Source organism: Rattus norvegicus, chromosome 8, assembly GCF_021556685.1.
Source record: "Rattus norvegicus strain SHRSP/BbbUtx chromosome 8, alternate assembly SHRSP_T2T, whole genome shotgun sequence".
Classification (NCBI taxonomy): domain Eukaryota; kingdom Metazoa; phylum Chordata; class Mammalia; order Rodentia; family Muridae; genus Rattus; species Rattus norvegicus.
The window spans coordinates 10,978,989-11,002,874 of record NC_141541.1 but is presented as its reverse complement, the minus strand read 5'-3'; the positions used below and the strand labels follow the sequence as shown (position 1 = coordinate 11,002,874).

At 43.5% G+C, this 23,886-nt stretch overlaps 1 protein-coding gene across 2 annotated transcripts in view; it reads right to left on the bottom strand.

The window, feature by feature from the left end:
• The window catches only part of Mmp20 (matrix metallopeptidase 20), a 50,738-nt gene that overhangs the window by 5,676 nt on the left and 21,176 nt on the right, over positions 1 to 23,886 (bottom strand). For both annotated transcript variants that reach the window (XM_087560771.1, NM_001106800.1), the window contains 6 exon segments: positions 22,385 to 22,533; positions 20,120 to 20,245; positions 18,816 to 18,977; positions 17,599 to 17,740; positions 11,069 to 11,205; positions 10,021 to 10,177 (listed from right to left, as the gene is read on the bottom strand). In XM_087560771.1, coding sequence (XP_087416897.1) covers positions 10,021 to 10,177; positions 11,069 to 11,205; positions 17,599 to 17,740; positions 18,816 to 18,977; positions 20,120 to 20,245; positions 22,385 to 22,533 — 873 coding nt within the window.

Sequence of the window (23,886 nt, the reverse complement as noted above, 5' to 3'; positions counted from 1 at the left end):
TGCCTCATCATTTAATGTAGACTAGAGGATGTAGCCATGAGTTGTTGCCAGTGACTTAGTGGTATCACAATGCAGAGACACCCGATGTAGGTTTTCAGTTACACCTTTGCTGTAGGGCACTCTTCCATTGTCTGTACTCACTTCATCTTTATGATATCAAATGATTGAATTATCCCATTTTTATCTATCAATTCAACACTTAAAAAGGTAATTTGGATTGTTCCTACCACTTGATTATTATGAATGCCACCACAAATATTTGTGCATAACATTGATTTCTTTTGGGAACAGGCCTGTGATGTAATTCTGTTGAGTTTTCTTGGGTATAGGAGCTGTCCTCCATGTGGCCCTAGTAACTCTCCATCCCATCAGCCGTGGTATGAAGGTTCTGCCTTTCCTGCATTCTCAACAATACTTGCTAGGATTTAGCTTTGGATTAGAGTTTCTAATATGGATGAAGTGACTGTATGATTTGGTTCACCTTCAGCTATTGACACTGATACCAGCCATTTACCCACGTGTTACTTTGACAGCTGCATATATATTTTGAGAAATGTCTACATAGGTCCATCCATCATATTTTAACTGGACTGTGTGCCATTTTTAGTAATTGAGCTGTAACTCACAAGTCACTTGTCAGGTATATTACTTGCCCTTTCATACTCACCATGCTTTTTCATACTTTCTTGCTATTGATCTTTGAAGGAGAAAAATTTTAATTTAATGAAGTCCAGTTTTTCTCATTTCCCATTTTTGTGCGCGAGCACACGCACATGTGAGTGTGTGTGTGTGTGTGTGTGTGTGTGTGTGTGTGTGTGTGCGTGTGCGTGTGTGTGTGTATCTGAGGTTCTGAGGTTTAATTCACTATCATCATGGCAAGAAGCATAGCAACATCCAGGCAGTCATGGTCCTTGAGGAACTGAGAGGTCAACATCTTGTTACAAACAGAGGAAGACTGGCTTCCATGCATCTAGGATGAGGGTCTTAAAGGGTGCTCACAATGACACACCTATTGCAACAAGGCCACACCTCCCAATAGTGTCACTCTCTGGGCCAAGCATATTCAAACCACCACACCACTCCCTGGCCCCCATAGGCTTGTTCAAAGACTCTATGGGGCCATACCTAGCCACAGCATAATGCAAAATACATTTAGGCCAACTTCCAAAGCCCCCTTGGTCTATATCTGTCTCAACAATGTTAAAAGTCCCAAGTTCAAAGTTTCTTCTGAGATTCATCCAGTCTCTTAACTGTAATCCTCGAATCAAGACAGGAAGCCAGCTGAACAAACTCAAAACTGTGCATCTCCATGTCAATTGTCAAAGCACTCTTCAGATCTCTAACTCTCTTCATCCTTGTTGACTGCTGTTGGCAGATCTGGTATTCATCAGCAACAAACTTCATTCTCTTGGGCTGGTTCCACTTCCTGTTAGCAGCTTTCTTCATCAGCTTTTCTCACAGCTCTGACATCTCTAACATCTTGGAGTATTGAAGGCAACTTTATCTTTACAGCTTCTTATTCCAATGTCTGGAATCCACACATGATCTTCTGGGCTCCTCCAAAGGGCTCTGCCCTCTGTAGCACTCTAGGCTCTGGTTGACTCCACTTAACTACTGCTGCTGTTCTTGGTGATCATCCCATGGTACTAGCATCTCTAATTCACTGGGGTCTTCCACTGTAACTAGGCTTCACTATTAGCCTCTCATAAGCTCCCTTCATGGTGCCAAGCCTCAGTTTCTTTGCATGACCCCTTCTATCCTGGGCTATCAACTGCAACTGAGGCTGTACCTTCACCAATGGCCTTCCGAGGCCTCTCACAGTGCCCAGCCTCCAGTTGCTCTCCATGACCCCTTCATACCTTCAAAACCAGTACCACCTGGATGACCCTTATACATTATCAAGTCTAGCTGCTGTACTAGGTACAACCTTGGTTGTCTCTGGAACACAACTTCTTGATGCTCTCAGAAAACACTTCTCAGAAGATTTCACCTCAGTGATTGTGGTCTCTTCTTAATCATTACTAATTTCTTATTTCCAGCTAACCAGCATCAATTGTTCCTGTAGTCCCTTCTATTCTTGACTCTAAAGCCAGAGCCATAAGGCTGAAGCTGTTGAGTTCGGCTGCTTGCTGGAGCTGGAACATGGCCTCCTTGCCACTAGCTTTCTGTTTTCTATCTCCTGCACTGCCTAAGCTTGGCTGTCCTGGAACTTGCTCTTCAGATTGCCCTTGAACTCAGAGATATGGAAGGCTCTGTCTACTGAATGCTGGGAGTAAAGATTTGTATCTCTATGCTTTTCTCTACTTGGAACTTGCTCTGCATCAGGCTGGCCTTGAACTCAGAGATTTGCATGTCTCTGTCCCCTGAGATTAAAGGTGTGTACCACCATGCCTGGGCCTAAGCTTTTCATGGCCACTATGCCTCAAGATCTGGATTAAAGGTCCATGTCTTCCAGCCTCAAAATCTAGATCAAAGGTGTGTCCTCCATTTCTGGATTGTAATTCATTTCCAGATTAAAAGTTGACATGAAAACAATAGCCAGTTAATAATAATGTCTAAATTTACTTATCCCTTGTTCAATTGCAAAAGCATAAACGGTAAGTTTAGCTGGGTGGGATCTTGACCTAGGTCACCACTCCCTTAATTACACTTAAAATCCTCGAACCCAGAATTTAGCTTCATTCCCTTTCCTGGTGCCTCTTCTCTTTGAGCCTTATATTTTTTTCTTTTTAATCTTGCTATACTTAATCAGAATGTTCGCCATGAGAGTAAAGCAGAGAAAGATGCTAGACTTTTCTGGAACATTTTTGTCAATGCAATTAATCTGATTCTTTTCACCTTAGACTTAGCTTCAGGCAGACTCTTCAGACAAAGGCAAAAGGCAGCCACATTCTTCACAAAAATACCACAAAAACAGTCTCCAGGCCATATACTAATGTTCTTCTTCTCTGACACTTGAGCCCCCACAGGCCAATCACCCTCAGCACCAATGTCTCCCACATTCCCACTAGGAAGGCCTACGAAGCCACACGTAAATCATTCCACCACTTCCCAAGTCCAAAGCTCCCAAATCTGCCTTCCTCCAAACAGAAACACCATCAGGTTTTTCACAGCAATACCCTGGTCCCTGGTACCAATTTCTGTCTTAGGGTTTCCATCGTTGTAAAGAGATATCATGAAGGCGACTCTTATAAAGGACAACATTTAATTGGGGCTGGCTTACAGGTTCAGAGGTTCAGTCCATTATCATCATGGCAGGAAGCATGGCAGCATCCAGGCAGTCATGGTGCTAGAAGAGCTGAGAGTTCTACATCTTGCTCCAAAGGCAAACAGGAGAAAACCAGCTTCTAGGCAGCTAGGACAAGGGTCTTAAAGCCCACCTCACAATGACACACTTTCTTTAACAAGGCAACACCTCCTAATAGCCCCTTGACCAAGCATATTCAAACCACCACAGAGTGCATGTGTGCCTGTGGAATTTAGAATATCATGTCAGATCCCCTGAAGCTTAAGTTACAGGAGGTCGTAGTTGCTCAGTGTGAGTTTCAAGTGCTGGGATTATAGGAACCAAGGGACACTATTAAGGAACAGTTGGTCACCACAGAAACTGTCAATTATTTTAATATGACTAAAGGACTTTGCCAATATAAAGGCACAGGCAGGACCTTCAAATGTACACAATATACTCAGATCTCTGTGAGAACAACTGAAAGAGCAGGAGTTGGGGTCCATCTGAGGCCAGCGGGAAAATTCCACTGCAAACCTCCAAGCACAAAGACCCCTCCCTTCCAGGGAGTAGTTAGTTCCCGGAGCAACTGCAAACCAAACTGTCAAACAAAGCTACCTGTGACTCCCAACTGACCTCCCCTTGACTGCCAACAACCCCCCCTGCAAAGTCCAGAACCGTTCACTGACTACGAGTCAGTTTGAAAGTCACCTTGCCCCACCATTAGTACCCTGCCTAACTTCCCTGCCTAGTTACCAGTTGTTACCAATTATTTACATTTTGCCTCAGTTGTTTGAAAGGTATATGATTCCCTGTTAGAGTCTGCTTAGGGTTGCCTCCCCTGAAAACACTGGAATAAAAGTTCCTCTTGGAATTGCATCGATTGCTGCCTCCATGAGTCTCACTCAAGGGGTCCTGGACAGGGGTTGATTCGGACCTCACACAACTGCCAAGCAGGACAGCAGAGATAAAATTATCAACAATTCGGAAAAACACGGACAGATTTTGCTATGGTTGCTTTCAACTAAATGCTTTGTTACTTAGGAACCTGCTTGTAGTCCTAGCCCTCAGGAGGATTGCTGAGTATTTGAGGCTAATGGGACCACATTGAAAGGCATTGTCTAAGAAAGCCCCACTTCCTACAAACAAAACAACAACAACAACAAAGGAAAACATTAAGCAAAAGCTGTGTCCATTAGCTGCTTGTCAGAAAATACAGCAATGAAAAAGTTGAAATTAATGAGTATAAAAAAGGTATGATGTTCACATAAAGGGACCTACCGTGACTGCTCTCCAAAAGACCCAACAAGCTGAAAGAGTCAGATGCAGATATGAGCTCCCAACTAACAAACAGAAGTTGCTGACCCCTGTGGTTGAATTAGGGAAAAGCTGGAGGAAGCTAAGGAGGAGAGCAACCCTGTAGGAGGACCAGAGCTTTCGGTTAACCTGGACCCCTGAGATCTCTCAGACACTGGATCACAACCAGGCAGCACACAGCAGCTGAGATGAGGCCTCAAATACACATACAGCAGAGGGCTCCCTGGTCTCGGTTCAGAGAAGATGCACCCAACCCTCAAGAGATTGAGACCCCAGGAAATTCAGAGGTCTGATGGGCTGGGGACATCCTTGTGGAGATGGGGGAGTATGTGGGGTTGGGGGCTGGGGAGGAGGTATGGGATGTGGAACCATCAGGGGGTGGACTGGGAGGGGAATAAAATCTGGAGTGTAAAAATAAACAAATAATAAAAATAAAAAAAATGTATGCTGAGTGATTACAGAAGAAAATGCCAGAGGATATTTGTAAGGACAGAACAACAAACCATTTACCCCAAAATAGGAACAAATCATGATGTGTTAGGATTCACACCATCAGTTCCTCGTATTTGTATATAATCAGAACGTGGCTTCCATAGTAACGAGCAAAGGCTGACAGAACTACCATGAGGGAAGAGAGCATGGAATTTAACATCTCTATCGAGAAGGGAGGAAGAAAAGCAGAGGACAGAACATCCAAGTGGGGACTGTTTAAATGCCCATCCCCCATTACAAAATGTCCTCTGTGATGTTTCCTTTGAGGTGTTGAGGGTTGAAGCCCAGGCGACACATGCCAGGCAAGTGTTCTCCCACTGAGCTACACCCTAGCTCAAAATGTCTGTCCTTTCTAATGAGGTGTTGTTTGCTCTGCTTGAGCCACCAAGCAAGGCCCAGTGACTGAAATGCCACAAATTCCCTTAGCTAAGACCACACGAGCTTCTATGTTTGGAGATATGCTTGAATAACTTCTGAATAACCATCATAATGAAATTTTCTTAACGAATGAAGTACATATCCCCTTGACAGTCTATGGGGCATGGTAGTGGTTTCTGCGAGGACCTGTTTCCAGCAGATTGAACTCCACAGAAAGCTAGCTGTCCAAAGGTTAAATAATACTTTAGAAGTCAAAATTAAAAATGTAGCAAAATTTATATACGTTCTTAATTAGACCGACAGTTGACAGCGTGGCAATCTTTAGCTATTTCAAAGGAACTATTGGCTGGAGAGAGATAGTTTTTCCCTCAATCCCTCTTTCCCATTTTGTTTACATTAGTGAAAACTGTCTAAACAACATTTTAATTCTAAATATTTTCTTAGGTTGTTTCTTCAGTGGCTATTCATGGGCTTACCATGCATGTTTTTTTGTTGTTGTTGAGTTTTCTTTCTTTCATTCACTATGCAGCTGTGGGTGGCCTTAAACTCTGGCCCCATTGCCTCCACATCTCAAGTGCTAGGACCACAGGCAGGCTGTGTACTGTGTCTCATTCCATGATGTCTTCACTTCAGAAACTCAGCTTCCAGGCTGAGGAATTGGCTCACTTGGTAAAATGCTTGCCTTGCACTCCTGGGCAACTAAGTTCACTCCACAGCACCCATACAAAAAGCTGGGCATGGTGGTACATGCTTATCCCAGTGTTAGGAAGGCAGAGACAGACAGGTTCCTGGGCTCACTGGCTTGCAAACCTGGCCTACTTAGCAAGTCCCAGGCCAGCAAGACGTAAAAAAAGAAGGTAGGCAGCATGGAAACAACAATACCTAAGGCGCACGTGTGTGTGTGTGTGTGTGTGTGTGTGTGTGTGTGTGTGTGTGTGTGTTAAATTTATTCTCAAATCAGTTAAGACAGAAGAAACACATTTATATTATTCTGCTACTATATAATTACATCTTCTGGTGCCATGTGAATTTGTGTATGTGTGAGTGTGCATGTGTGTGTTATACAGGATCATTTGCCTTCAGCATAAATAACTTCACTGTTTCTTGTAAGGTAGTCAGTGAGCCAAAAACAGATTCTGTTTCTGTGTATTCCCCGTCCCATGCCTCTTTTAAACAGTAGATCACTATGTATAATTTTGGCTGGCCTGGCACCTACTATGAAAATCAGGCTGACCTCAAACTCACAACATTCTTCGGCCTATTCTTCTGAAAGCAGGGACTAAAGGCATGCACCACCATGGCTCAGTCTCTCTTTCGGATTAAACAATAGCTTTGCTACATGTAGCATTTTGGTGGGAATTATTTTTTCCGAACACACTGAATAGACTCTCTGTGACTTTGTGGCCTCTCTCCTCTGATTTCTAGTCATGTCACATAACATACTGAGTTCATCTTTTATTTAAGATATCTAGTAATTCCCCCTTTCCTACAGAGTTGGCATGTATCTCTATAGAAATCACAGGTCCTCTGGGTCTGTCTGTTCTACTCAGCTTGTCTTGGCTTAGTTTCCCTCCTGGGGCCTGGGGCGGGTGAGAACACTTGAGTTGAATGAATCACCTGCATCTTCCCCCAGCTCCCTGCCCATTCTTGCCCTGGTGCTTTTTCATCAATTGCTCTGTCTGCCTGGAAGCCACCTGCCCCCACCCACTCCTTCTGCCCTGACCCACTCCTGACCCCATTCAAACCTGCCCCCCCACTCCTGCCTGGGAAACTCCCACACAGCTCTGGAGGGGGTGCAGTCCTCACTTCCCCTGGGTACTTTTTTTTTTTTTTGCTAGACTGCCTGTTTCCTCTTTGATCTGGCTCCCTGAAAGCCATGCCTCCTCGGACAGCTACAGCGGTGTACTTGCATTTGAACTTCTATTAATCATTGATCTGTAGATCGACTAAGGCTATAGGATGATTTCTGAGTACATATCAGGTAACAGGCATCACATAGTCCTTTTTTTTTCTTTCTTTCTTTTTCAATTCCGTCACTCTGAACTTAAGTACAGTTTCTGCCTCTATTTTGTAAATAAAGAAATGGAGGGCTAGCCTGCTCATTGCTGGTCATCCTGCTGTAAACTCTATGGCTCCCTTGCTCCTGCTTGAATCTCTCATTTGTTTTGTGCTTGCTGCACTGGGGATTGAATTCAGACCTCATCCTTGCTGTAAGAACACTGGGGGTTGAACTCAAGGGTTCAGACTTGAAAGGAGAGCGCACTACTTCTGAGCTATGTCCTCAGTCCTGCTGCGCACACTTCCCTGGAAACAGGCAGAGAGCCTGGGATATACTCATACCCAATAGCTAGGTTTAATGAAGTGATTTGACAGTAAGTTTTGTTTTATTTTAAGATATTCACAAGTAACATTAATTTCACTTTACTATTCTTATTTTTGATACTTACTATTTTTATCTACCATAACTAACCATAAAAATCTTTAAATGAAAATATCTTCCAGTAGTGCAGGCATCCAGAAAGGAGAATATGGAAGATATGTCCTTTCTAGCAGTGATGCTTCAGCCTACTATAGCTGTGTTCTCATTGCCAGTGTGAAGGCAAAGGCGGAGAGACCTGTGGATATGCAAATAGCTCCACATACATTTAGAAACCATCAATCATAACGGGATGATGGGGACCACGGCACTCCCACCACATGAAAACCCCTTGTACAATTATTCCTTTTGCCATTGGTAGATGAACAAGAGCACTCAATGGAAGAAATTAGCCACTGATAAAAGAAATGAAAGAACAAAAAAGAACTCTCTGCATCTAGATCACTGAAGGCATGGGATGGCTCAGCAGATAGAAGAATCTTCAGTCAACCCTGGCAACTAGAGTTAAATCCCAAGATTTCCATGGTGGAAGGAGAGAAACAAGTTTGACAAGTGTCCTTTGACCTCCCCACGGAGCCATGGCATGTGTGCTCTCCCAATAATAAAAATTAAAAAGTCAATAAACAAAAAAATCAATAAAGAAACAACATATAAAGAAAGAGTTTTCGTTAATAGACAGTCACAGATTCAGCTCGAAAGACTCAATGCTGTATCCGTTGAGGACAATAGAGATTATTACATCAGAGAAGCTCTCCTTCCCTAACCTCCAGTTCAGAGAGAATTTGGGGCCTCTGCTGTCACCAGACTTCCACTCAGTCATATATTCCCCACCACTGTGGCGGGTGATAGACAGTAGGGAAGAGAGACTGTGGGACTGCAGGCAAGTCCTCTGAAGAGATCACTGGAACACTGGGAAACCTGAACGATCCTCAGGTATACTTTCTTACCCCAGCCCCAGATCATACAGGTGTCTGTCCATCTGAGTCACTGAATCTACTATGGAGGTCAGGCTACTCACCCATCAAGGCTCTCCAAGGCTGAGAAGAGTCAGAAGGGCCAACATTCATTTGGATTTCATATAATAATAATAATAATAATAATAATAATAATAATAAATATTATATATTCATGAAATATATATGTTTAAATGAGTTACTTTCTTTTGTCCAGACTGAGAGTGAAAATATCAGTCAGGTGGGAGAAGATATGAAAGATTTTTTATGTCAAATTTCTTTTGCAAATGGTTATTTAAGAGAGATAACATAAAATGATGCCAGGTATAGAGGTACAGAACTTTAATCTGAGCACTTGGGAGGCAGAGGCAGATGGATCTCTGAGTTGGAGGTCAGTTTGCTCTTCAAAGCCTGTTCTAGGACAGCCAGGGTTATGTAGAGTAAGTCTGTCTTGAAAAGCCAAAATGTGGGGAGGGTGCAGGGGGAGAGGCAGGGTGGAGAAGGGGGAAGAGGGTGAGTGGGGACATAAACTGAAGTCAAAGCTCTCTCAGCAGAGCTCTGGATCCTGTGACTTCCAGGGACCCACCATGAACTCAAGGTATTTGTCACAGCCACTGGCATAGAGCCTGTTTTACCTCTTGCTTGGCATTTGTGAAAGTGAGCTACAGCGAGGAGAGAATGCATAGACTGAAGTGATCTTTAAGGGTACTTAGCAGAGAGCCCCGATCAGTTCTCAGTACCAGTCAACAGACAGAACCTTAGCTGATAGCCATGGTGTGACCCTGTGTGCAGTGACTGGATGCTAAGTCAGACCTGCTGATCTGCTCATTATGGACTCCTGAAGGACAGTCGTGGGGTTTGTCTAACTTAGGTAGAATGACTTCTCTGTAAGGCTTTTCCTTTCAGCAGAACTCTCCTCCAAAGAGGGTCACATTTGTGACCACCTTTATATTTACTCCAAATCACAGATTTCTAAGGTGTATTTTATGTAATGGTGTAGTCTGTTCCCACTCAGGTATTTCTATAAGGTAGCGATGAACCCCAAGACACCATCTCCACTCTTTCAGGCCACTGGGGTCAGGTCAATGAGTTAACTGAAACCTTAGGGGGTTGGTCTCAAAGACAATCAGCTGATTGTGCAGTTCTGTATCTTAAAGTCTGCCCTGTGGTCAAGAAGCCAGCAGGCTTATTGTCAGGTTGCTGGTCTTTGTTCTCGCAAAAGATTTGTTTCCTTCCCATCAAATACATGCAAAGAATAAAAGGGGTGAAGCCTGCACCTGTAGTATTCCTCTCCCACAAAGAAAAGGGTCTTCTGAGGCTCCTTGAGGTAGACGGCGGCATCTATTCGCTGCACATGCCTTGGGAACCCGAAGTCATAAATTGTGCGAGGAGGACCTTGCATCTGGAATCCTCGAGTGACCCAGTAGTGAGGACCTGGAAACAAAGGCTAGAGTCTACAGTGGTTCTGTGATGCTGTAATACATTCCACTCATGAAGAGCTCTATTCTGGATAGTAAATGGGGCTGGTTCCTGTGAATTTAAGTATCTACTTACTCAATTCGAATCTTAATAGACTTCAAACTTCCCTGAGGCAAGTCTATGTTCATACCTTGGGGAAATGGTAATATTGATACGATTGTGTCTTCTTACTCTTAACGTCTTTATTTTTTCAATTCATCTCTTGTTTATCACCTCCTCTCACTTCATATATGCATGAGGAAATGGGGACAAGTGACAGGTCATGATGATGCTTTTCCCTTAACTTGATAGCAGTCTACCCTTTTTACCCAGGAAGATGTGTTAGCAAAACCTAAGGCTGTGCTTTCTGGGAAACTTTTGTGGCTCTCTATTGTCGAGATGTATGTTCAAGAATCGTGCCATTCCAATCACTTCACAGATGAGAAATGGAGTCATGGCTGTTGGGTAATGTCTCATATTCAGTCATAGTGAAGGACTGAAGCCAGACACTGTATCCCTGAGGGGCTGACCAGAAATGAAGGAGATTGTACCCTGCCAGCTGCTCTAAGCATGACTCTGTACAGGATATCAGTTAACACTAAAGGATCTCACTGGAGTGTGCCATGCTGTTCTGCAGGAGAGGCCAGGGACTGGTTTAAACTCCCTAGCCCTGGCCATATAGCATGGTGCCCACTAAACTCAAAGGGTGGCCCTGGGGACAGTTGATACAAACTGCCATTTCTTCCATGGCTCCACAGTGCTGAGTGACACTTACCGTCCACCCGAACCCTGCCCCAAGATCATCGGAGTAACACAAGTAGGGCACTGAGGCCCTGACATTTCTTTCCTTGAGGGATCGGCGGGTACCTTTGAAGAAGAAGGCAATGCCTCGTTCAGCCACTTCATAAGCTGCGTCCACATTGGACATGAGCTGGGGGAAGGAGCTGGTGATGGTGCTGGGCCGAATCCCTGCTGGCAAGTGCACCCGCCTTCTCCAGAAAATCCTGTTGGGTGGGCCAAAAGAAGCCAAGAGCAAGGGTTGGTTGAGATCTTAGATTGCAGAGATTAAAATGACACTGTAAGCCACATGGCAGAAAATATCATGAAATTCTCAATGCAGTTTGCTGTTTTAAAGAGTAACACATTATATTATTGATGTTGTTGTTATTAAGACAGGGTCTCAGCAGATGCTGGCGAGGATGCGGAGAAAGAGGAACACTCCTCCATTGTTGGTGGGATTGCAAACTGGTACAACCATTCTGGAAATCAGTCTGGAGGTTCCTCAGAAAATTGGACATTGAACTGCCTGAGGATCCAGCTATACCTCTCTTGGGCATATACCCAAAAGATGCCCCAACATATAAAAAAGACACGTGCTCCACTATGTTCATCGCAGCCTTATTTATAATAGCCAGAAGCTGGAAAGACCCAGATGCCCTTCAACAGAGGAATGGATACAGAAAATGTGGTACATCTACACAATGGAATATTACTCAGCTATCAAAAACAACGGCTTTGTGAAATTCGTAGGCAAATGGTTGGAACTGGAAAATATCATCCTGAGTGAGCTAACCCAATCACAGAAAGACATACATGGTATGCACTCACTGATAAGTGGCTATTAGCCCAAATGCTTGAATTACCCTAGATGCCTAGAACAAATGAAACTCAAGACGGATGATCAAAATGTGAATACTTCACTCCTTCTTTAAAAGGGGAACAAGAATACCCTTGGCAGGGAAGAGAGAGGCAAAGATTAAAACAGAGACTGAAGGAACACCCATTCAGAGCCTGCCCCACATGTGGCCCATACATATACAGCCACCCAATTAGACAAGATGGATGAAGCAAAGAAGTGCAGGCCGACAGGAGCCCGATGTAGATCGCTCCTGAGAGACACAGCCAGAATACAGCAAATACAGAAGCGAATGCCAGCAGCAAACCACTGAACTGAGAATAGGACCCCCGTTGAAGGAATCAGAGAAAGAACTGGAAGAGCTTGAAGGGGCTTGAGACCCCATATGTACAACAATGCCAAGCAACCAGAGCTTCCAGGGACTAAGCCGCTACCTAAAGACTATACATGGACTGACCCTGGACTCTGACCTCATAGGTAGCAATGAATATCCTAGTAAGAGCACCAGTGGAAGGGGAAGCCCTGGGTCCTGCTAAGACTGAACCCCCAGTGAACTAGACTGTTGGGAGGGGGTGGCAATGGGGAGAGGGTTAGGAGGGGAACACCCATAAGGAAGGGGAGGGGGGAGGGGGATGTTTGCCCAGAAACCAAAGAATTATTATTAAGTATTAAATAAATTTAAAAAAAATAAAAATGTAAAATACAAAAAAAAAAAAAAAAAAAGACAGGGTCTCATCAATCTCAGGTTGTCTGGTGCTCAGCTCTCCACCTCCTGTGTGCTGGATTTCAGGGACGAGCTGTTGTGATTTTTAGATTTTAACCTTATAAACAGTTTCTTCTTGTTTTTCATTGTATTGCACCTCTGAGACTTCACTCTATTTATTTATTATTCAGTCCAATATTCAGAACATATTTGGTGGAGTAGTGGGATATCCATTAAACACACATGCTCTGGTCACAGTGGCATATAAATTTCTCTTTGTTTCTTTTGGAAACGACTCTGGTTGTTTCCAAAATTAGAATAACAAAAAGAAATTTAAAAATGACCAAATTTCTAGGTAAAAATTTAACTCAACTTGTCATCGGAAATCAAAGATTACTGGAGATTCTCACAGTTATTAGAATCTTTTTTTTTTCTTTTCTTCTTTTTATTTTTTTTTTTCGGAGCTGGGGATCAAACCCAGGGCCTTACGCTTGCTAGGCAAGCGCTCTACCACTAAGCTAAATCCCCAACCCCCGGGTATTAGAATCTTTTTTTTTTCTTTGTTTTCTTTCTTTCTTTTTTTTTTTCTTTTTTCGGAGCTGGGGACCCAGGGCCTTGCGCTTGCTAGGCAAGTGCTCTACCGCTGAGCTAAATCCCCAACCCCCGGGTATTAGAATCTTAATTTTCACATAGGACCAGTCTTGATTTAAATTATTGCAGATACTGTGAGGACTAAATTCAAGCACAGTACTTGTTCTAATTCAAAATTTGTGCCACCTCGGGACACAGAATTTGATGCAGCCTGGTGACAGTGTTGATCGTCATAGCTAAGGTTGGGAAGTGCTCTCGGAATTAGGAGTAGCCACATAGCAGACTTAGTGTGGTTTACAAGATTATTTAGGCTGAGGTAGGAAACATGGCTTTAAACAGCCCATTACAGTGTCCACATCCACGCACTGCTGTGTTCTGTATAGCACTCCCTATTCTTTTCACAAACTAGTGGGTGAAGAAAACTTATGTTTGATAAACAGCAAAGCAATAGAACATAAATTCAGCAGATTAAAGCAAAGATGAATTAGAATTGTGCAAAGAACTCAAAATGCAACCTCTCTGAATTGAGCCTTCTTGGCAAAGGACAGGCCAGGACATACAGGAACTGTGTAAGGAAGCAGATGGACACCAGCAGTCCATAATCTAATCTCTGATAAGGAAGGAAAACAGCAGAACTTGATAGGACCGACTAGTTGATAAGATAGTTACTGCTGCTGTCTGTCTTTGTGTGCCGGGTAGCTAACTCTGTGAAGTTTATAATCAGTTGTTGGCTAATGCTGGGGGCTTGAACAATTTATTTGATCAATAATTACATAGTTTATGAGATTTCCATTTCCTATTACTAGAACTCTAGTTCTAATTCATTCAAATTGAGATTAATTACTGATGGTTTTCTCCTTGGTCTTTGCTCTGTGCTTGTTCTGGGATTCTGGGAGCAGGCAGGACCATGCCTTACCCATCTTTCTATCTTGGGGCTTGGCATGGTGCCTGCTACCTCTGATCCATGTTGTACAATTGTTCTTCTATTTCTTCTTCCTCCTCCTTCTTATATTTCTTCTTCTTCTCCTTCTCTTTTGGCTGGGAACTGAATTCTGGATCGTGCTAAGTGATAGAACTACCTCCGGCCTGGATGGATTTTCCTAAAAATCCCCCCATGTATGACCCTTTTAGTTCTGAGAAAAATTTAAGCAACCCCGTATATAGGCCTATAAACTAACAAATTAAACATTTACTGGTGAGAAATTACAAAGAAATTTGTCTTAATTTTAAATTTCTTTGGCATAGATATAATTTTTGATCATTTATTAAAAACAAATTTGCCCTCTAATGAGCTCCTTGTTTGTCTAACATAGACCAGATCAAAGATATATTAATTTGATGCTTCCATAGAAGGAACATATTAATAATCTTTGTTTCCGTAAACTATTATAAAAGCAGAAAGCTTTGCACATACAGTAACAACACAGAAATTCATAACATACAATAGTCTCAAATCTGTATGGAGGTATGAGTCAGTGTCCATGGGCATTGCATGCTGTGACAGCATACTCAGAAGAAGCTGTGCATGCTGTGTGTTCAGAAGCAAGGCTGTGGTGAAATTACACAACACAACCTGGGTGAATGATGCTAGATACTCCTGGGGTTCGTTACACATTTGATTTTTAACTAAATTTTTGGCCTCTGCCTGTTCAGAAACTTTTTACTGTTGACAAGCTTTAGCTTCCTGTTGTGCCTTGAGGTGTCCACCATATGTAGTATTGTGACCATCTTCATTCCACACCTGCCTAAGCAGATCTGAGTGTTTGTCTTTCACGAGACGCCGTCATCCCGTTTCACAGATAGTCAGGGCAACCCAGCTCAAGCTTCTGTCCACATTACCCCACACCCTTCTTGACTCTGCTTTTCTGGTCCTTTCCCTATTTTCAGGGAGGAGAGGTGCGTTTCTTCTGTTTTGGATGCTCCTAGTTGCAAAAAGGAGAAGGTATGTGTATACTAAGAGGTCAGCGTGCACCCAGTGCAAGGACAGCTGCATATACAAACCAAGAAAGGAGACCCCAGAATGAAAGCATCTTGGGGTTCTCCCTCAGCTTCTGGAACTGTGAGATGGCTATGTATTGTAATGCTAAATACTGGCCCCAAGACTTGGTTGTCCCCAAGGATGAGAGAATGTGCATACAGACCCAAGTGGTGCTATGTGACCCTCCCCCACCCCAGTTATTCAGAATAAAGATGTCTACAGCCTATTGTTGGGGAGAATCAACATAGGCAGGGGCTGGAGTTCCTAGGTTTGGCTTCTGAGGAGACCCACAAGGGGAAGAGAGGGGGGGCGGGAGAGAGAAAAGGGGGAGAAGGAAGATGCCATGGGTTAGGTGAGTCATAAAAGGACAGCCAGGAGGGCTAGCCAACTGGAGTTAACTCTTAAGAGAACATAGTACATTATAGTTAGGGATTATTAATGAGGAAATAAATTCTAAGAGCTTAGATTGTAGATATCTGCTCTAGTGCTCATTAAGGCTTATTATAATGATAAAAGTTATTTGTCTTTTGTCTGGGAACTGAATGATCAAAGGTGGGGTAGAAACCCTGGATTGAGATTAAATATTTCTATAACAAAAATGGATTCTGCTGTAAGTCACCTGGTCCTTACTGTGTTCTTATGGCAGAGAGTCAGAACACAGTGATATCTTCTGGGCAGAGGGATTCTAGGTAAATTTTATGGTTCCCCCTCCCCTCCTCACCAGGCTGACCTTGAACTCAGGATCCTTCTGCCTAACTCCTAAGTGGTGAGATTATAGACACATGCCCCCACATCCCAGCCTCTCTCTTTTCTGAATGAACAGAAACTATTCTTACAGCAATAGCTTTAAGATCTCGTCCCAGGATAAAGAACATATTTCTCAGACCTCATCTCTTTGGGAGCCATCTGAGGACATCAGAGTTCATCCCCATTTCCTACCACAGCTCTGTCTCTTGCCAGGACTCTTGCCCCGTCACGGAGTTCTGGCTCCTGCACATGTTCTTTCTCCTGAGCACAGCCCTTCCCTTTGAATTTCTGTCTTCCAGTGATGAAAAAAAAGAAGTTTGACAGTTTCCTGTAGCCCAGCCTGGCCTCAAACTCACTGTATAGACAATAACGACCTTGAATTTCTAATCCTCCTGACTCTACCTCCCCAGGACTGAGGTTACAAGTTCCCAGTTTAGGAGATACTAGGAATTTAACCCTGGGTCTTGGGTATGTTGGGCAAACACTCTACAGACTGAGCTACGTCTCTGCCATTTTGAATGGTTTCTTTCATGAGGAGTGCCAAGGCCGAGCTGCTTCTATAATTTTTGCCATATGGCAGTTCTCGGTACCCAATGGACACTTTCTAATGAAGCAAAACGTTACACACATAATCCTGAGATCCTCTGTCTATTCTGGTACCATTAAATTTCCTCCAGTAAAGGAAAGAATATGGGTGAATGTTGCTGTGTTTCTATTTTCTATTATGGAGTTATGGAGGAATCACTGTCAGACTCTCTCAGAAATCAGAATATGGGGCCAGATGATATTTATGATGACAGCTGATGAACACTGAAAAACATGGAGGCCTCCTGAAAAATGAGAATCTATTTGATCACCCATCCATCCATCCATCCATCCATCCATCCATCCATCCATCCATCCTCCCACCTACCCATCTACCCACCCACTCTTCTACCCATCTATCCATCTACCCACCCACTCTTCTACCCATCTATCCATCTACCCACCCACTCATCTATTCACCTACCCACCCACCCACTCATCCATCCACCCAACCATCTACCCACCTACTCATCCATCCACCCATCTATCCACCTACCCACCCACCCATCTACCCACCCACTCATCTACCCATCTATCTACCCACCCACCCATCTACCCACCTACTCATCCATCCACCCATCTATCCACCTACCTACCCACCCACCTACCCATCCATCCACCCATCTATCCACCTACCTACCCACCCACCTACCCATCCATCCACCCATTTATCCACCTATCCCCTCACCCCCACCCACCCAACCTATTCACCTGTCCATCTACTCACTACATCATCTTTCCACTCATGTAAGAATGCAATCACTTATCCACTCATCTGTCTAACTAGCTAATTGTCATTTGCCAACTACTGAATGAGCCCTTACAGCACTTCTCACTAGACATATAATAACGAACAGTTGCCTGTTATACTTGGGCTGATGACCTAAGAAAACCAACTTGCTATTCTTCAACAATATTCTTCATTTTTTTCTACATGGGGGATTCTAGTCTTTATGATCAAAGCGGTTAAAATAAATACTGCAGCTGTTTGGAAAGCACTCAGCAAAGTGCCCAGACCAAACCAGTCCTCCATCCATAGCTACTTGTGCAGTTGTATATCTAAGACCCTACTGCCAACCCTACTCCATGATCTTCAGCCACTGAGGCAATGGTGTTGCTTGGCAATGGGCCGAGGCCTGAGGGCATCTTGGACTTACCTATCCTTGAAGAACAGAAGCTCCTTTCCCAGCATTGTCACCGCATCAAAGGATGAGCTGGAGTCACAGAGGTCGGGGATGGATGGCTTGTGAGGTGGGATATGGGGCATGGTGGGCTTTCCAGGGAATGTTTTCCGGGGTCCTAGGGTTCAAAGTGCAAGATGATACCAGCAAATCAGAGCATGTACACATCTTGTGAGAACTCTAGAAAACCTGCACACATTCCCACTGCAGATGGCAATGCCTTAAGGAGATGGCTAACCATGGCACGTAGACCTAGGGGTACCAGGATCTACTTGTGAATACTGTGTGAGACTTAAGAAATACCTGAAAACACCATTAAAAATTGATGACTACCAGAAAGTCAGTTTTGTCTGTGGGTGTGGACTAGGTCAAATATACTCCAGTATGCAGGCAATAAAAATGGACTTAGTGGGTTGTAAAAAAAAAAAAGGCATGGGAACCCATGTGAATCTGAGAGAAGACAGGGCAAGGAGTGGGAAGTGAATATGATCAAAAGTCATTGTAAACGTATGTGAAATGCTCAAAGAATTAATGGAAACATTGTAGAAGAGGTGGTTGCTATTTTTCTCATCCTACATAATTAATTTGATACTTAAAAATATACTAAGATTCCCTACTGCCTTTAACCTTAAAAGCTTGCAGTGATGAAATGAAAGCTCACACAACCTTGCTGTGCGTGGACAAGTCTGAGTGTGTGTCAGTCATGAGTAGCAGATTGTCTGTATGGTCTAGTGGTAGGGTTGTTAGTATCATGATTGACATTGCTAGGGAGCTCACTTATCCATAAATGGGTAAACACATGCACATACACATGTGCATGTGTATGTGTGCATGTGAGCGTGTGTGTGCCTGTGCCTGTGTGTGTGTGTGTGTGTGTGTGTGTGTGTGTAAATAGAATCACTGCCTTCTACCTTCAAATGCATGCATTTTTATTTGCTTTGGAAAGTTAGGCAAATGGACCATTTTCTTAGGTTTTTCATGGCCAGAATGCTCTGGAAGGAAGATATAGCAGCACCTTAGGAAAGATGTAACACTTTTAACTGGTAGGTAAGCTCTTTACAGGATGACGAAGCTGTGGTGGTAACTCTAGTCATCTTTATCTAAGCAAGAAACTCCTGTAAAAGTGCACTTTCTCTACCTTGGAGACTGAATGCCTGCCACTTTCAGGGTTAGAGATGGCGAGAAGCTCATACCATATAACGCTTGGATCCCTTTCACATCATCCTTGGGGAGATGGAACCTATAGGGGTTCTGGTACTTATAAGTTGGGTACATCAGCGCTGATGGGTCTGTGGAATGGCCCAGGCCCAGAGCATGGCCAAATTCGTGAGCAGCAACGGTGAATAAGTTGAACCCTAAACAACACGAGAGAGAAAGCATCAAGACAGATTTCTGTTTTCGTTCTCTTGCCTTCCAGGACACTTTCTGCACCATCACAGTTAACTGTGCTTTTCTACAACAGGCTTCAGAGGCTGGTAGGTTGTTTTAACACCTGACTCTCCTGACTTCAGTCTATTTTTGTGTCTTCACCCTTTTGGGGCATGGGGGTGGGGGAGAGAAATGTAAGACAAGTCACTTCCTTGTCAGTTAAGCTCAACAGAGGGATAACAAAGGGCTGTGTAGCTAGTAGTGGTAATACAATTTATAGTAGTGCATTGATTTGGATCCTAAATGCTCCAACTATTTTCTGCTCCTACAGTCTAATCCCTTTTTATATTATAAGTTGCCTTTATCAAAAAAATCTGAGTAGACATTGAATGTAGTACAATGAGATCAAATTACCTTCAGCTGTATTCAGATTATAGGCTTACATACAAAGTGAATTCAGTTATAAAAAGGTTAACTTACTTTTTAAAAACAAATCTGTTTTCATACAACTCACTATTATACACATTTTACATTTTAATCAGTGCTATGAGGAAACTAGGCTCATAGAGTTGAAATAATTTACCCATGGTTACAGTTAGCAATTGGTGGAACCAGGAATTGAGACTTTAATTTGATTGACATCAAAGTTGGAATTCTAATGATTCTGAGTGTGTGTGGTTGTACCAGTCTCCTTCATTTGCATGTCTCCTAGGGAAGGTTTCTAGATGATCTGCATGACATTCTAGAAACTTTACACCCTCTCCAATTATACTCCTTAAGAGACTACCAATTCATTTCCTGGGCTTATTCCAGATAAAGTCCATTCTACATACACGTAAGGAGCCATAAATATTGTACACCCAAATAAAAAGTAAGCTGTGCATTGGGAGGGGACTTGTTCTGTAGTTTAAATGTGAAGAAGCAGAGAACAGGCTAGCATATAGCATCAGCTTGGGAGGGTCTTTCCCCCATGGTGTTTGTTCCCTTCTGGATTTTTGGCTTACTTGTTTTTCCTACCCAGCCTCCCTAGTTAAAGGGTGGCTTGGGACGTTGAACCTCAAGGTTTCATGATGGAGGCCCAGAAGAAGATACAATGTTTTCCAGGTTATGGTGAATTGTGCATATGTACCATTCGTTCCCATAGTCCACTTCTCAGCATTGTCGAAATGTGTGTCTCCTCCCAGGCCTTCTCCAGGTGCGAACGCATGGGCCAGCGTCCCCCGAGGCCCATCAAATGGGTAGGAATCCCCATGATCTAAGCAGGAAATAGTGATTGGATTAAGGCCTCGTAATTCTGGGGGGTTGGCGTCACAAAAGGTGGGTAACATTCTCAACAGCACTGACCCTTAAATGCATTTTTCAATATTGACCTCTTAAAGAACTATTTTTAATTATGCGTGTGGGAGTATTGCACATGAGTGCAGTGGCCAGCAGAGGGCAACAGATGTCCCTGGAGCTGCAGTTTCAGAACAGCAGGGGCTCTTAACTGCCAAGCCATCCCTCCAGCCCTAATATTCATTTTCAAATATATATTTTAAAATATGATTATAATGTATTACATATACATTTCATATATGTTAATAAATTGAAAAATAAAAAAGATTATCTTGTATTTCAAAGGAGGCATGGTAAACTTTGTTGTAATGGTTTTTATTGTAACACACAGTGCCTGGTAGACTATCACACACAGACTACAGAAGGAGGAAGGGTGGAGGGACATTTGATAGCGACCCAGTCTACCGAATAAAAAAAAGGTCTTGTTGGCAGAAAGAGCTTTCAACATTGATTCCTCTGAGAGGGGTCTTGTAAACTAAGCCTATGCTTTCTGTTTTGCACAATGTAATTTATGTGTCAAAATAGCCTCGTAACTTTAATAAACCTGCATGTGTAAAGCCTATGAAAATAAAGTCAGTCAGGGTAATCTTGCCACCTAGAGACTTCAGTGTTTTGTTCTACGACATATAGTTAACAGCATTATGAATTCAGCAGGAAAGAAAAACATTTGGAGAATATGACAGAAGCTACTGTTCACAGTTTCTAAGATTTTGGTGACAATGCCCAATTTTTTGTTACTTAAAAATTGGTATTTGTATTTCATGTGTTAATTAATTTTAAAAATTATTTACTTTGTATTTACTGGGTGCACACAGTGTTGTGTGGAGATCAAAGGACAACTTATGGGAGCTGGTCCTCTCCTTCTACCAAGCAGGTCCCTGGCATTAAACCGGGGTAATTAGGCTTGGCAGCACGTGCTCTGCCCAAGCCAGCCCTCTAACCCTGCTTATTGTTTTTGAAGCCAACACCACAAATTCAATATGCTACTTCTCAGGCCAAGATCAATGTGATATAGTTCAATCAGGTGTATGTGTTCTGAGGACTTATGATGCCTGCCGGGTCTCCAGTCAGCCTTTATGCTAGGGGATGGAATACCAGCTTGAAGGATGAAGAAAGTCAATGCTATATTCCCTATGTCTACCTTGACTTACAATGTCCTTCCATTTCAACAAGTGCCCTTGGATGTCTGGCAGGAACAGGACCACTCAAGGCCATTTTTGAAGGCCATATTCACGACTCTCCCGATCTCTTCTCCCTAACTCCCAAACACCCCTCCTCCCCCAATTCTGCCCCAGCAAAATCATATAGGAATCAGCTCAGGCTCAGAATGTCTTTGGGACTCAGCAACAGGATCCAGAGAGGGAGAAGCAGTGACAGTCAATTTCACTGTTGGAGAGAACCTCAGTGGTCTCTGGTTTCATCTACTTCCTGCATATTTTTCTGCAAAGACTCAGAGCTTTACCAGTCGCATTCGAAGCCAGGCTTCTCTGTAGCAGGGTGTGTGGGGGGGATGTAGAAGCAGGCAGGTAGAGACAAGCATACTATGTACTTCTCAAAGGCAGTGTTCAAGCATGGGTGAGACACAAATGCCATCTCTGTAGCTATTTTGTGTGTGTAGGGTTTCAGGTGGGGTGGCATACAGGGGCTGTCTCAGGGTTCCCCGGGGGAAGTGATTTCCTCAGTGGGGACTCCAGGTAGGAGAATCTTGGGAACCAGATGATATTGATCAAAGTCATTATGGGAAATACTGGAGTCAGGTGGCCCCTAGCCAGTGGGAAAACTAAAGTGCATAGGACTTGTCCTATCATGGGGCAGAACCACAGTGAAAGTGCACTTCCGTGAGTCTGTCCCACAGTGGCGGCCAAAGTGGCAAGCGGTGCTAAGTTTGCTGAGTCCTACCTTCTGTCATGATGCTGTTTTTGCTATGGTCTTGGCCTCTGCCCATCCTAACACTGTGCGATGGAGTCCTGTGCTGATCATTCCATAAATATATGCAAGGAGCAAGTTTGGGGCAGTTCTCCTTGGCATTACAGATAGAACCCAAGAAATAGTACAATACCTCCTGTTTCAAAAGATATCATGATATCTGCTTCCCCAGAGTTTATTCTCACGAAGGTCAGAGGGACAGCCGTACTCCATGCGTGCAGGGCCATATGTACAGCCTTGTCTACCTCGGTAGGACTCATGGAAGGTGTATACTTAGAGACTCTAGACAAAGAAGAAACAGATGTTTATGTTTTAGTGACTGTTCTCAAATGGAGAAGGGGAGGGCACTGCCCAGACTGCTCACAGACCACAGCCCCCCTGTCTCCATGTTGCACTATGGCTCTTGTTCTGCATCCGCAGTTCTTACCGTGCTTTGGAGCAGCTGGAATTGTTTCATGTCACACAGGACATTAGGGCAGACCCAGAAGGCAGAGACAGGTCAGACTTCTGAAAGCAGTTTTTGTTGCTATTTGAGGTTTTGCTATAAATTCTTTATCAAAGACCAATGGGAATTCCCCAGGGGTAGGTAGTAGAGTGTGTGTGTGTGAGTGCATGAGTGCGTGTGTGCGTGTGTGTGTGTGTAGGTGTGTGTGAGTGTGTGTGTGAGTGTGTGAGTGTGCATGTGTGAGTGCATGAGTGTGTGTGTGAGTGTGTGTGAGTGTGTGCATGTGTGAGTGTGTGTGTGCATGTGTGAGTGTGTGTGTGAGTGTGTGAGTGTGCATGTGTGAGTGCATGAGTGTGTGTGTGAGTGTGTGCATGTGTGAGTGTGTGTGAGTGTGTGTGTGAGTGTGTGAGTGTGTGTGAGTGTGTGCATGTGTGAATGTGTGTGAGTGTGTGTGTGAGTGTGTGAGTGTGCATGCGTGAGTGCATTAGTGCGTGTGTGTGTGAGTGTGTGAGTGTGTGTGTGAGTGTGTGTGTGAGTGTGTGAGGTTGAGTGTGTGAGTGTGTGAGTGTGTGTGAGTGTGTGTGAGTGTGTGTGAGTGTGTGTGAGTGTGTGAGGTTGAGTGTGTGAGTGTGTGAGTGTGTGTGTGTGTGAGTGTGTGTGTGAGTGTGTGTGAGTGTGTGAGGTTGAGTGTGTGAGTGTGTGCATGTGTTAGTGTGTGTGAGTGTGTGTGTGTGAGTGTGTGAGTGCATGAGTGCGTGCGTGCATGTGTGTATGCGTGTGTGTGTGTGTGTGTGAGTGTGTGAGTGTGTGAGTGTGTATGAAAGAGAGAGATAGAGACAGTCAGAGAGACAGAGAGACAGAGACAGACAGATAGAATTAGAGAGTTTTTACATTTAAAAAGTTTTAAAAATTTAAAATTTAAAACTCTTTTAAGGTTTATTTTTATTTTATGTGTATTGATATTTTGCCTGCATGCATTTTGTGTGTGCAGTGTTAATGAGAGCCAGAAAATGGACAGCTCCCCCTGGCACTAGATTTACAGATGGTTGTGAGCTGCCTTGTAGGTCCTAAGAATTGAACCTGGGTCCTTTGCAAAAGCAGCCAGTGCTTTTAACCGTGAGACAGCTCTCTGGGCTTGTGTGTATTTTTCTTAAAGAGAATGTGCTAGCCTAGAAACAGAGTGCTCACTG